Here is a 15,481-nt window from a genome sequence, read left to right on the forward strand (position 1 = left end):
TCAGTTTTACCTTTTATAACACACTTACAAACAGTTTACATACCTTTTTCTCTTTGCTTTGAAGAGAATATCTTCTATTGTAGCTTTAAGTGATCCTGATTCATCTTCTTTAAGAATCTCCCTATAAGGAATAATGACTCATTAGAAAAGCTAAAAATTTATTAATCCAAAAGAAATGAAAATGTGTATCTGTACAGAGATTTACACATGAACATTCACAGTGGCATTATTCGTAAAACCAAATGTTGTAATCAATCTAAATGTCCATCAACTGGTGAATAGAGGAATAAAAACATGGTATACAATATAATGCTATTCAGCAATAAAAAGGAAAGAATTATTGATCTCTGCTACAACATGGATGAACCTTGAAAATATTGTTATGTGAAAGAAGCCAGACATAAATGACTACATATTATATGATTACACTTGTATGAAATATCTAAAAGGGCGAATCCATAGAGACAGAAAGTAGATTAGTAGTTGCCTAGGGCTAGAGGTACGAATGGAATTAATCACAAATGGGCATGAAGGATCTTACTGGGGTGGTGAAAACATGTGTTAAATATATTTTAATAAATGTGTTAGAAAAACCAATCACTGAGGAGTGCCTGGCTCAGTTGGTTAAGTGTCTGCCTCTTGATTTCGGCTCAGGTCATAATCTCACAGGTTAGTAAGTTCAAGTCCTGCGTCGGGCTCAGCACTGACAGCCTGCCCGGGATTCTATGTCTCCCTCTCTCTCTGCCCCTCCCCTACTCACTCATGCTCGAGCTCTCCCTCTCTCAAAATAAATTAACTTAAAACAAATAAATATTAAAAAAAAAAAAAAAAAACAGTCACTGGAAGAGAGATAAAGCCGTAAAACAACACTGAGAAACAATGTTTAAAAGAGAAAGAGAATAAGAACGCCCTACTCACCATGTCCTTTCATAGCCTCCTTCCCATCGCTTAGTTCTTTCAGGTTCGTCATCCATTTCTTCTCTTAAATGTATTATTCAATATCCTGTAAAAATCACTAGATCGTGAATTTTCTAAAAATATTTGCCACCAAATTCATACATTTCAATTTGAAAAGTAAAGACAGGGAAGCAAACATATAAAGTAAAAAATAAATAAAAACAGAGAATGCAAGATCATTGAATTCTTAGCAATTTATTCACTAATTGTTGTTAAAAATACTTCACAAAATTCTCATGAAACTTTTTCCCATCCTTACGAAAAAATACAAACATTTATGCACAAATCTGGCACCAACGGAGATAAGCATCTTTTTATAATTTTTAAAAACAAAAATGCATTATAGATGTGTCATAGGATAAGGCCACAGAATTAGAGGAAGTGAGTGAAGGAGTAGATGAAACAAGATTAGCTGCAAATGATCGTTATTATAGCTGAGTGATGGATTCACGGTGATTCACTGTATTACCTGTCCACTTTTGTGTGTGTGAATTTTCTCATTATCAAAAATTTATTTTAAGTAAGCTCTGCACCCAGTGTGGGGCTGGAACTCACAACCTCAAGATCAAGAGTTACATGCTCTATTGACTGAGCCAGGCAGGCACCCCATTATAATCAGAAGTTTTAAAATGAAATTTATTGACAGATCCAACATGGCAGAGAAGGAGGGGGACCCGAAGATCCCTTGTCCGTCAATACAGCAGTGTTTTGGCCAAAGGACTTTGAATTCCAAAAGTCTGGGCTGCAGAGTGACAGAGCCATCTCCAGGGGCCCACGGGGACAACCTGGCGGGCCACAGGTGGGGCCTCGGGGAATCAATAGCAGGCCCACAGTGGAGGCGGGACCCACCCACACCAAACCCTGCTCCTCCACGCCTAGTAACTGCTTATCTACTGGAGCAGAACTGACGTGCTGATGAACCACACAGCCCCTCTTCCAGAACAGTGCTGCCACCGAGATTCCAAGGCACTCAGTGTTTTTGCATTTTCTGATTTAATTCTTGGACAACTCTTATTATACATATATATTTTTTTCTTCCTTTTCTCCTTCTTATTTCTTCCCTCCTCTAGTCTGGTTATTCTGGTTGTTGTTTTGTTTAAGCAGACTTTTTTTTTTTTTTTTTTATCTTCTTACTTTTAAAGTTTTATTTTATATTTTTTATTTTTTAAAATGTACATCCAAATTAGTAAGCATATAGTGAAACAATGATTTCAGTAGATTCCTTAATGCCCCTTACCCATTTAGCCCATCCCCCCGCCCACAACCCTTCAAGTAACCCTCTGTTTGTTCTCTATATTTAAGAGTCTCTTCTGTTTTGTCTCCCTCCCTGTTTTTATATTATTTTTGTTTCCCTTCCCTTATTTTCATCTGTTTTGTGTCTTAAAGTCCTCATATGAGTGAAGTCATATGATATTTGTCTTTCTCTAATTTCACTTAGCGTAATACCCTCCAGTTCCATCACGTAGTTGCAAATGGCAGGATTTCATTCTTTTTGATTAAGCAGACATATTTGATCTATTCTCTTTATACTTGTTCTATATCTCTCTTTTTCTGTTTTCCTCCCTCTCTCTCTGGATTAACCCATATAGTTTCTCTGACTGGTCAATTTTATTTTCTCTTCTTTTTCTCCGCCCCTGTTGTTTCTCTCTTTGTATGGGATAAGGCCTCTTCCACCAACACCGCCCCCCCCCCACCCTTTGGTATTTGTTGTTGTTGGTGTTTTGTGGTTTTTCTGTTTTTGTTTTGTTTTGTTTTTTTCTCCAGGGATACTTCAACGAACAAATCAAAGCACACCTGGTGGAGGGCCCAAAACATCACTATGAGTAGGAACATAAAAAAACCACAGTCACAACAACAGAGAGTAAGTAACACACTCCAAAAAACACCTCCTGAACGGCCAGGCCCTGGACAGTGCAGCACCACTCTTTAATGCAGTAGTGCTCACAGGTGCAGGACATATAACAAGCTTTTAAAACACATAAGAGACAAAAAACTAGCCGAAATGATGAAAGGGAAGACTTATGCTCAAAAGAAATTCCAGGAAAAAATGACAGGTAAAGAACTGACCAAAACAGATATAAACAATATATCTGACCAAGAATTTAAAATAATAGTCATAAGATTAATCACTGGGCTTGGAAAAAACCATAGAAGACAGCAGAGAATCTATTGCTGCAAAGATCAAGGAACTATTTCTTAGATGAATTAAGAAATGCCGTAAATGAGGTGTAAAATAAACTAGATGTGGTGACAGCAAGGACTGAAGATGCAGAGAGGAGAGTAAGTGAAATAGAAGATAAAATTATGGAAAAAGTTGAAGCTGAGAAAAAGAGAGATAAAAATTCTAGACCACGAGGGGAGAATTAAAGAACTAAGTGATTCAATGAAAATGTAAATGTAATAATATCCATATCATAGGAGTTCCAGAAGAAGAGAGAGAAAAAGGGGCAGAAGGTGTACTTCAACAAATCATAGCTGAGAAATTCCCCAATCTGGGGAAGGAAACAGACATTGAGATCCAGGAGGCACAGAGAACTCCCTTCAGACATAACAGGAATCGATCTTCTACACAACATATCATAGTGAAACAGGCAAAGTATAAAGATAAAGAGAGAATTCTGAAAGCAGCTAGGGACAAATGGGCCTTAACCTACAAGGGTAAGCACATAAGGGAAGTAGCAGACTTATCTACTGAAACTTGGTAGGCCAGAAGGGAGTGACAGGAAATATTCAATGTCCTGAATAGGAAAAATATGCAGCCAAGAATCCTTTATCCAGCAAGGCTGTCATTCAGAATAGAAGGAGAGATAAAGGTTTCTCCAGACAAAAACTGAAGGAGTTCATCATCACTAAAACAGCCCTACAAGACATCCTAAGGGGAACTCTGTAAGTGGAATGTTGCAAAGACTACAAAGGACGAGAGACATCACCACAAGCATGAAACCTACAGATAACACAATGACCCTAAATCCCTATCTTTCAATAATAATGCTGAATGTAAATGGACTAAATACTCCAATCAAAAGACCTAGGATATCAGAATGGATAAAAAAATAAGACTCATCTATTTTTGCTATTTTTACTATCTCTCTTGCTGTCTACAAGAGACCTATTGTAGACCTGAGGACACCTTCAGATTGAAAGTGAGGGTATGGGGAACAATCTATCATGCTACTTGAAGTCAAAAGAAAGATAGAGCAGCCATACTTATGTCAGACAAACTAGATTTTAAACTAAAGGTTGTAACAAGAGATGAAGAAGGGCATTATATCACTATTACAGGGTTTATCCATCAAGAAGAGCTAACAATGATAGATGTTTATGCACCCAATATGAAAGCACCCAAATATATAAAACAATTAATCACAAACATAAGCAATCCTATTGATAAGAATGTGTTAATTGCAGGGGACTTTAATACTCCACTTACAACAATGGACAAATCATCTAAACAGAAAATCAGTAAAGAAACAATGGCCCTGAATGATACACTGGACCACATGGACTTAACAGATATATTCAAAACTTTTCATCCAAAAGCAGCAGAATACACGTTGTTCTTGAGTGCACATGGAACATTCTCCAAGATAGATCACATACTGGGTCACAAAACAGCCCTCAATAAATATAAAAGAATTGAGATCATACCATGCACACTTTCAAATCACAATGCTATGAAACTTGACATCAACCACAGGAAAAAGTTTGGAAAACCTCCAAATGCATGGAGGTTAAAGAATATTCTACTAAAGAATGAATGGGTCAACCAGGCAATTAAAGAAAAAATTAAAAAATATATGGAAACAAATGAAAATGAAAACACGACAGTCCAAATGCTTTGGGATGCAGCAAAGGCAGTCCTAAGAGGAAAATACATTGCAATCCAGGTCTATATCAACAAACAAGAAAAATCCCAAATACAAAATCTAACAGCACACCTAAAGGAACTAGAAGCAGAACAGCAAAGAAACCCCAAGCCCAGCAGAAGAAAAGACATAATAAAGATTAGAGCAGAAATAAACAATATAGAATCCAAAAAAAAAAAAAAAAAGTAGAACAAATCAATGAAACTAAGAGATGGTTTTATGAAAAAATAAAACTGATAAACCCCTAACCAGACTTCACAAAAAGAAAAGAGAGAGGCGCCTGGGTGGCTCAGTTGGTTGGGCATCCAACTTTGGCTCAGGTCATGATCTCATGGTTCATGAGTTCAAGCCCCACATCGGGCTCTGTGATGACAGCTCAGAGCCTGGAGCCTGCTCTGAATTCTGCCCCTCCCCTGCTCATGCTCTGTCTCTCTCTCCCTCAACAATAAATAAACATTAAAAAAAACCCAAAAATTAAAAAAAAAAAAAAAAAAAAAAGAAACTTCAAAAAGAAAAGGAAAGAAAAGAAAAGAGAGAGGACCCAAATAGATAAAATCATGAATGAAACTGGACTTACCACAACCAACCCCTCAGAAACACAAGCAATTATCAGAGAATACTATGAAAAATTATATGCCAATAAACTGGACAACTTGCAAGAAGTGGACAAATTCCTAGACATCCACACAGTACCAAAACTCAAAAGGGAAGAAACAGAACATTTGAACAGACCCATAACTAGCGAAGAAATTGAAACAGTTATCAAATATCTCCCAACAAATAAGAGTCCTGGGCCAGACGGCTTCCCAGGGAAATTTTACCAAACATTTAAAGCAGAGTTAATACCTATCCTTCTCAAGCTGTTCCAATAAATAGAAACAGAAGGAAAGCTTCCGTACTCATTCTATGAAGCCAGCGTTACCTGATTCCCAAACCAGACAGAGACTCCCACAAAAAAGAATTACAGACCAATATCCCTGATGAACATGGATGCAAAAATTCTAAACAAGATACTAGCAAATCGAATTCAACAGCATACAAAAGAATTATTCACCATGATCAAGTGGGATTCATTCCTGGGCTGCAGGGCTGGTTCAATATATGAAAATCAATCAATGTGATACATCACATTAAAAAGAAAGGATAAGAACCATATGATCCTGTCAATAGATGTGGAAAAATAATTTGACAAAATTACAGCATCCTTTCTTAATTAAAAACCCTCAAGAAAGTCAGGATAGAAGGAACATACCTAATATATGCTTATATTACCTTATATATTATAAAAGCTATATATGAAAAGCCCACAGCTAACATCATCCTCAATGGGGAAAAACTGAAAGCTTTCCCCCTAAGATCAGGAACACAACAGGGATGTCCATTCTCATCACTGTTGTTTAACATAGCGTCGGAAGTCCTAACCTCAGCAATCAGACAACAAAATGAAATAAAAGACAACCAAACTAGCAAAGAAGTCAAACTTTCACTTTTTTGCAGACATGATACTCTACATGGAAAACCCAAAAGACTCCACCAAAAAGCTGCTAGAACTGATACACGAATTTGGCAAAGTCACAGGATACAAAATCAATGTACAGAAATCAGTTGCATTTCTATACACCAATAAGCAAACAACAGAAAGAGAAATCAAGAAATCAATCCCATTTACAATTACACCAAAAACCGTAAAATACCTAGGAATTAACCTAACCGAAGATGAAAAGGTCTGTATGCTGAAAACTATAGAAAACTTATGAAGGAAATTGAAGAAGACACAAAGAAATGGAAAAACATTCCATGCTCATGGATTGGAAGAATACATATTATTTAACATCAATATTACCCAAAGCAGTCTACACATTCAATGCAATCCCAATCAAAATTGCACCAGCATTCTTATCAAAGCTAAAACAAACAATCCTAAAATTTGTATGGAACCAAAAAAGACCCCGAATAGCCAAAGCAATGTTGAAAAAGAAAACCAAAGCAGAGGCATCACAATCCCAGACTTTAATCTCTACTACAAAGCTGTAGTTATCAAGACAGTATGGTATTGGCACAATAACAGACACATAGGCCAATGGAAGAGAATAGGGAACCCAGAATAGGACCCACAAATGTATGACCAACTAATCTTGGACAAAGCAGGAAAAGAGTATCCAACGGAAAAAAGATTGTCTCTTTAGGAAATGGTGCTGGGAGGACTGGACAGCAACATGCAGAAGAATGAAACAAGATCCCATTCTTACACCATGCACAAAAATAAACTCAAAATGGATGACCGACCTAAATGCAAGACAGGAAACCATCAAAACCCTACAGGAGAAAACAGGCAACAACCTCTTTGACCTCAGCTACAGCAATTTCTTGCTCAACACGTCTCCAAAGGCAAGGGAATTAAAAGCAAAAATGAACTATTGGGACCTCATCAAGATAAAAAGCTTCTGCACTGCAAAGGAAACAATCAACAAAACTAAAAGGCAACCTATGGAATAGGAAAAGATATTTGCAAATGACACACCAGATAAAGGGTAAGTATCCAAAATCTATAAAGAACTTACCAAACTCAACATGCGAAAAACAAATAATCCAGTGAAGAAACGGGCAGAAGACACGAATAGACACTTTTCCAAAGAAGATATCCAGATGGCCAATGGACAGATGAAAAGATCCTCAACATCACTCATTATCAAGGACATACAAATCAAAACCACAATGAGATACCACCTCACGCCGGTCAGAGTGGCTAAAATGAACAACTCAAGAAACGACAGATGCTGGTGAGGATGTGAAGAAACGGGAAACCTCTTGTACTGTTGCTGGGAATGTAACTTGGTGTAGCCGCTCTGGAAAACAGTGTGAAGTTTCCTCAAAAAATGAAAAATAAAACTACCCTATGACCCAGCAATAGCACTACTAGGAATTTATCCAAAGGATAAAGGAGTGCTGATTCATAGGGGCACATGTACCACCATTTTTATAGCAGCGCTTTCAACAATAGCCAAATTACGGAAAGAGCATAAATGTCCATCCATTGATGAATGGCTAAAGAAGATGTGGTTTATATATACAATGGAATACTACTTGGCAATGAGAAAGAATGAAATCCTGCCATTTGCAGCAATGTGGGTGGAATTGGGAGGGTATTATGCTAAGTGAAATAAGTGAGTCAGAGAAAGACAGATATCATATGTTTTCACTCATATGTGGAACTTGAGAAACTTAACAGAAGGCCATGGGGGAAGGGAAGGGAAGGGGGAAAAATAGTTACAAACAGAGGGGGACCAAGGGAAACCATAAGAGACTCTTAAATACAGAGGACAAACTGAGGGTTGATGTGGGGGGGGGGGGGCGGGTAAGGGAGAGGTAAAAATGGGTGATGGGCATTGAGGAGGGTACTTGCTGAGATGAGCACTGGGTGTTGTATGTAAGCGATGAACCATGGGAATTTACTCCAAAAACCAAGAGCACACTTTACACATTGTATGTTAGCCAATTTGACAATAAATCGTATTGAAAATAAATAAATATGGGAATGCAAGCTGGTGCAGCCACTATGGAAAACAGTATGGAGGTTTCTCAAAAAACTAAAAATAGAATTACCCTACGACCCAGCAATTGCACTACTAGGCATTTATCCAAGGGATACAGGTGTGCTGTTTTGAAGGGACACATGCACCCCCATGTTTATAGCAGCACTATCAACAATTGCCAAAGTATAGAAAGAGTCCAAATGTCCATCGATGGATGAATGGACAAAGAAAATGTGGTATATATACACAATGGAGTATTACTTGGCAGTCAGAAAGAATGAAATCTTGCCATTTGCAACTACGTGGATGGAATTGGAGGGTATTATGCTAAGCGAAATTAGTCAGAGAAAGACAAATATCATATGACTTCACTCATATGAGGACTTTAAGAGACAAAACAGATGAACATAAGGGAAGGGAAACAAAAATAATATAAAAACAGGGAGGGGGACAAAACAGAAGAGACTCATAAATATGGAGAACAAACTGAGGGTTACTGGCGAGGTTGTGGGAGGGGGGATGGGCTAAATGGGTAAGGGGCACTAAGAAATCTACTCCTGAAATCACTGTTGCACTATATGCTAATTTGGGTGTAAATTTTAAAAAATAAAAAATAAAATTAAAAAAATAAAAATAAATAAGCAAAAAATAAAATGAAATTTGTTATTTATAATTTTTTTAATGTTCATTTTATTTTTGAGAGAGAGAGAGCACGAGCAGGGGAGGGGCAGAGAGAGACAGAAACACAGGATCCAAAGCAGGCTCCAGGCTCTAAGCCGTCAGCACAGAACCCGATGGGGGGCTTGAATCCACAAACCATGAGATCACGGCCTGAGCCAAAGTCGGTGCTTAACCAGTTGAGCCACCCAGGCACTCCTGAAATTTATCATTTATAAATGGTAAAGGCTTATGGCTCAAAATTCAAAAAAGGACACAATATTAAAACTATTATCTCAACTATTGAAAAAAATAAAGAGTGAGAGCACATGCACGCAAGTGGGGGCAGGGGCATGGAGGGGGCTAAAAGCACAGAGCCCGACACGGGACTCAATCTCACAAACTGAGCTCATGACCTCAGCCAAAATCAAGAGTTGGATGTTTAACGGACTGAGCCACCCAGGCATCCCCATATTTTTGTATTTTTCATATAAGCATGTATTTCTTTAATAATCAGGGATAAAACGGGTAATAGGGGGGTAATCTATTAACCATAACCAAGTAATAAAACATCCTAGTCACTTCTACACTCCCTTCCTCCCCAGTGGAATCTCCATGCCTACCCTACACTTTCACTATCAGCTTCCTTCTTTCATAAATGAAAGATCAAAGGAATCCTAAGGGCTAAGAAGACATTAAGGACAAAACAAATCCCACCACTGGCAGAGGAAAAATTAATTTCTGTAATATGGATCATATGCAAGACCTTACACCCCACTCACACTATATATATTATATATATATAATATATATTTAAAATTTTTAATGTTTGTTTATTTTTGAGAGAGAAAGAGTGTGAGAGGGAGAGGGGCAGACAGAGAGGGAGACACAGAATCCCAAGCAAGCTCCTGGTTCTGAGCTGTCAGCACAGAGCCCCAGGTGGGAATGGAACTCATGAACTGAGAGATCATGACCTTAGTGGAATTTGGATACTTAACCCACGAAGTCACCCAGGCACCCCTCCACTTACACTATAGAAAAATACATTTTAAGATCTAAAGAACTGATCTATAAATGGGTTTCTGGAATTAAAATCTATTGACAAGTTGCAAACTGCTTTTGTGGCATGAGTGCTTTCTGAGGCATCTGCTATTATCAGATATTATTTGCTAAAATTCTGTATGTCTCTCATTTAAGTCACAAACCACTCCCTGGCATTGGAAGAGATCTACTTGTTTCATGGAATCTGGTGATCTACTATAGTATGAACTTAGGTAGACTGCATGAAATAATGACAAGTGACTTAATTCTAACATTTGTGTTATTTTAACACACTGTGCTGGTGCTTGTAAACTTAATGGTCCATGCAGAAACAGCATATGGCGACTAAACTGAACATTTTGATCCTCCATCAAAGTTTCTGAATTACTGTGAATTACAAAAATCAAAGTTTACATAGTGTTCTTGATGTTTTCAAACTCAAATTCTTAGAACTGTCACTATTGCCAACCATCCTATCAATATTTAAACTGTTATCTTATTCTTAGTTTCCACTTTTAATTCTCTGAAAGCTGAGAAACAGAACTGACAAGCAGAAGACTGCAAACAGGAACACTTCTGGCTCATTGGATACAAGGACTTAGAGTTGTGTGCAATGGGAAATTACAGAGGTATTAAGCTCCCTGTAATTGCTGATATTCCAAGGGAAGCGGGATGTTTATAATGCATGTTATTCATAGAGAAAGAAGTTACGCATCCTGGCAAAAGATGTACTTAGTGACCTCTTCGGTCAGCATCTCCAAAAGTTGATTCGTTTCATGGGAATCCAAACCCAGAAAAGCTATTTCTCCTAGGGTAAGCCTGTTGGTGTGATTCCAGGCACATGAGCTCAGAATGCTTCCAAAAACAAATGAGATCTGCACCAAACGTCCCAATTTATGAAGCTTTTACTCACACCTAACCCTGCCAAGCGCTTCGAGCCAGGCACGGGTGATCACTGCCCTGTGTTCAGACTTGGAACTCGAAGAGTCAAAAGGCTGGTAAACTCTGTCGAGGTCACATAGCTGGAGGTAGGTCAAACTCGGACCCACGACCACAGTTCCCAAAACTCGCGTTCTGCCTTAAGGAAGGAAAGCTATTCCCTGGACTACAGACCCACACGCTTCTTTGCAGCTCCCACACGGAAGTTGCCCTCCTCCCCCTCCATACGCTCCCTCCCACTCACGAATCCCTACGAGGCTGCTCGGAACCATTCAGCCTCCGCGCCCGCACGGAACCATTCAGCCTCCGCGCCCGCACGCGAAAACCTTCCAAGCTGCCGCGCTCCCCAAACAGCCGGTGCCTACCTTGGCTCCTCTAGGAGCTCTAGCCGCGGACTCACCGGTCTCGTAGAATGCCGCTCTACCCGGAAGCCCCGCCCAGTCCGCTCCAAGGACAATGCGGAAATCCTTCCCCTGTGCGCGGCGGCGACGGACGAAACGTTCCGGTTGCTTTCAGCCGGTGCTGGTGTTGGACCCTCGTGGGCGGACACGTAGCTGGAGCTGACTTAGGGTGCGAGGAAGGGCCTCTTACCCCACTTCCAGCGGTTATTCACAAAGAGGCGGGAAAAGTGATCGCCGTCTACCCGGGATCTGACGAGCTTGATTTTTGTTATATTATTTCTAAAAGGTTGGCGTGAATGACTCTAATAGTAGCAGCAGCAGCAGCAGCAGCAGCAGCAGCAGCAGCTGGGCCAGAACCTTACTGGACAACGGTTTTCTGGGAAGACCCCGCTGCTCCTGCTGTTCATGGAACAAGTATTATTGAGCACCTGCTGTGGGCCTGCGACAGTTCTAGGCACTGAGTAAATAGCAGTGAAAAACTAACAAATCCTTGCCCTCCTGGAATTTTGCTTCTACCATGAAGGTATTTATCAAGAAAAGCATAGTGTATCAAATGGTGATAGTGCCAATAGAAATTAAGCATGGAAGGGGGAAAGGGTGGCAGCTTAAAATAGTCTAGTCAGAGGAACCCTCGCTGAGAAGATGGCTGAGCCATGACCAGAATGAGAAAGGGAGTTAACCATGCTGATACCTAGAGAAAGACCTCCCCAGACATAGAGAACTGCAAGTGCTAAGGTCCTGAGGTGGAAACACAATGATGTGTTTGAGGGACTGGGTGAGGAAATGGTTGAGTGATCGCTGCTGAAATCTGGTGGGAGTGCTGAACATTTTAATAACTTTTGGAGGAATGTTAGTGGTTTGGACTAGTATAGTATGGCAGTACAGCTAGTGAGAAGATTGGATTCTAGAATCTGTTAGATTCTGCTCCAACAGAGCAGATGGGTGTTAGGATCCAATGACCCAGTTTTCAGTTGAGGTGTTGTAAGGTTAGAGTTGCAGTTACTGAGAGGGTGAAGGGGTGGTAAGGACAGTTCAGTTTTGGACAAGTTTGAGATGTTTGAGATGCCTGCTAATACATATGGAATTACCAGTGTGCACGAAAACTGCAGTACCTTAAAAAAGGCAACTGATGGGGCACTTGGGTGGCCCAGTCAATTAGGTATCCGACTTCCCCTGAAGTCATGATCTCAGGGTGCGTGAGGTAGAGCTCCGCATCAGGCTCTGTGCTGACAGCTCAGAGCCTGGAGCCTGCTTCAGATTCTGTGTTTCCCTCTCTCACTGCCCCTCTCCCCTTTTCAAAAATAAAGAAACATTAAAATTATTTTTTAAAAAAGACAACTGATGTCAACCTTCTCGAGGAGAAACCAAAACAAGAACAGGAAAACCAGTTAAGCAGAGACATACAGTCAATATTTTTGAACAAATAGGCTAGAAACACAATGTATTAAGATGACCTAAGGGTTTTTCACGCGTCTATATGGAAATCCATAAACCTTAATTTTTACAACCAAAACGATTATACCTTGTGACACGTAATTATACATCAGAGAACTGCTCGCAAGCGTGTAAACTCCTTACCCTTTTTATGTATAATCTCCGGTAAAGCTAAAAGTTTCAGAGCAGTTCTGAGCCATCTGAAACACTTTCCTGGGCTAGGGTCCTCAGCAAAACAACATATAATACATTTAGTAACCTATTTGAGGTTGGCTTTTTTTTTTTTTTTTCCAGTTGATTCTAGCATTTCCCACACTTGAGAAATGGAGAGGCAAGGCACATCTAGAGCATCGGAAAACAGTTACCGCAGGAGAGGAATAATAGAAAGGAACTGTACGTGCTGGGGCTTCTTTACTTCCCCGTCAGTATATGCTTCCCCGCTGGTGCTTTGTTGGTACCAAAATCTTTCCTTGTGTTTTGGCCCCTCAAAAACATAAACACAAGGCATCCTGCATAGTAGTGGAAAGAACAGACTTGGATTTAAAATCAGCCTCCGCCACACTAGCAGGGTGACCACAAGCAAGTCACAACCTAAGTTTGACCTATAAAATGGGGATACCTTTACCTACCCTACAGGGCTTACACATCACACAGGGGAAACTCCATTACCAGCATTTTTACTTACCCCCAGAAAACAAGGCCTTACCGTTTATTTTCGGTACTGGCTTTAAAAAGGGGAGGGGCGCCCGGGTGGCTCAGTCTACGGAGCACCAGGCTCTTGGTTTAGCTCAGGCCAGGATCTCAGGGTTCTTGAGTTCAAGCCCAGCATTGGGCTCTGTGCTGACAGTGCAGAGCCTGCTTGGGACTCTCTCTCTCCCTCTCTCTCTGCCCCTCACTTGCTCACCCTCTCTTTCTCTCTCTGAAAATTAATATATAAAAACTTTTTCAACGTTTATTTATTTTTGGGACAGAGAGAGACAGAGCATGAACGGGGGAGGGGCAGAGAGAGAGGGAGACACAGAATCAGAAACAGGCTCCAGGCTCTGAGCCATCAGCCCAGAGCCCGACGTGGGGCTCGAACCCACGGACCGTGAGATCGTGACCTGGCTGAAGTCGGACGCTTAACCGACTGCGCCACCCAGGCGCCCCTAAAAACTTTTTAAAAATTATAAAAAGGAGAGGAAGAGGGGTGACTGGTTGGCACAGTTGGTAGAGCATGTGACTCTTGATCTCAGGGTTGTGAGTTTGAGCCCCGCACTGGGTGTAGAGATTACTTAAAAATAAAATCTTTAGGGGAGTGCCTGGGTGGCTCAGGTGGTAAAGTGTCCGACTCTTGATCTCACCTCAGGTCATCATCTCCCAGTTCATGGGTTCGAGCCCTGCTCTCGGGCTCTGTGCTGACAGCACAAAGCCTGCTTGGGATTCTCTCTCTCTGAAAGTACTTTTTAATGTTTACTTATTTTTTGTTTAAAAACATTTAATGTCTTATTTTATTTTTGAGAGAGAGATGGAATGCAAGTGGGGGAGGGGCCGAGAGAGAGGGAGACACAGAATCTGAAGCTGGCTCCAGGCTCTGAGCTGTCAGCACTCAAACTCAAGAACTGTGAGATCATGACCTGAGCTAAAGTCAGATGCTCAACCGACTGAGCCACCCAGGTGCTCCAAAAGTAAACATTCTAAAACAATAAAATAATTTTTTTTCAAAAAAATTAAAAGGAGAGGAGAAATTAGCACTGCTGATCCTAGTGCCATTTTTGCATCCCCCACATCGTTGACTCTCTTCAGGACTTTTTCTTTGCCCTTCTTACTTTTCCCCTATGCTCCCTTCCATTAACTCCACTTTTTCCTTTTTCTTTCCCTCCATTCCCTTTGGCCATCGTATTCCAAGACAGGATGCATTCCTATGGGACAAGTGGCCACACCCCCAAGTCCCAAGTATATATCTTGTGTATGTTCACTATCCATCAGTCTGGGAACAACTTTTTTTAATTAAAAAAGCATTTTTAAAAAATTTTAAGTAGGCTCCACACCCCCTGTGGGGTTTGGACTCAGGACCCTGAGATCAACAGTCATATGCTTTACTGACTGAGCCAGTCAGGAGCCCCTAAGGAAGGCCTTTGTTTTTAATGAAAAACTAGGAAAAGAACAGGAGTTCCCAATAAATTTAAAGCTTATTTGTGGAGAGGAGGCTGAATCATTTAAACAACTGTATAGATTTTATTCGTAGAACTTGACTCAAGTAGGAGTGGTACTAAGGCAAAACAAAAAATGCATAAATCCATGGATTATAATCTTGCCATAATTATGACTGACATAATATTCTAATTGTGTGCAAATGGGTAGAATAAAGAAATGGATCTAACCTAGCCTAATGTTTCAACTAGTAAAACTCGGGGACAACTGTGAAGAATGAAACAGTTCTTTGCCCATGGGTAGCTGGACACAGTCCACTGAGTTAAATTTATGAAGAGCTCAGCCCATGTTAAGCTGAAATTCAGGGTGTACAACTTTGGAGAATGGGAGAGGTGAGCCTGCCTATTCCAACGCCTTTTTTTTTTAATTTTTATTTTTTAATGTTTATTTTTGAGAGAGAGAGAGCACGAGCAGGGGAGGGGCAGACAGACAGAGAGAGAGAGAGAGACTGAGACACAGA

At 40.3% G+C, this 15,481-nt stretch overlaps 1 protein-coding gene across 3 annotated transcripts in view; it reads right to left on the bottom strand.

The window, feature by feature from the left end:
* Nucleotides 1-11,507, bottom strand: part of LOC112860353 (general transcription factor IIH subunit 2) — a 36,438-nt gene extending 24,931 nt beyond the window's left edge. The window contains exons 1-3 of one of the 3 annotated variants that reach the window (XM_086699453.1): nt 11,394-11,507; nt 919-1,003; nt 44-121 (exon numbers count right to left, since the gene is read on the bottom strand). In XM_086699453.1, coding sequence (XP_086555579.1) covers nt 44-121; nt 919-974 — 134 coding nt within the window. In that variant the 5' untranslated portion in view covers nt 975-1,003; nt 11,394-11,507. Of the gene's footprint in view, nt 1-43; nt 122-918; nt 1,004-11,026; nt 11,230-11,358 lie in introns of those variants that run through there. The other 2 variants (XM_025923663.2, XM_086699460.1) reach the window with 2 other exon arrangements.
* Nucleotides 11,508-15,481: the final 3,974 nt, after the last annotated feature.

Source organism: Puma concolor, chromosome A1 (genome assembly GCF_028749965.1).
Source record: "Puma concolor isolate L17-30 chromosome A1, mPumCon1.1.hap2, whole genome shotgun sequence".
In the NCBI taxonomy this organism is placed as follows: Eukaryota; Metazoa; Chordata; class Mammalia; order Carnivora; family Felidae; genus Puma; species Puma concolor.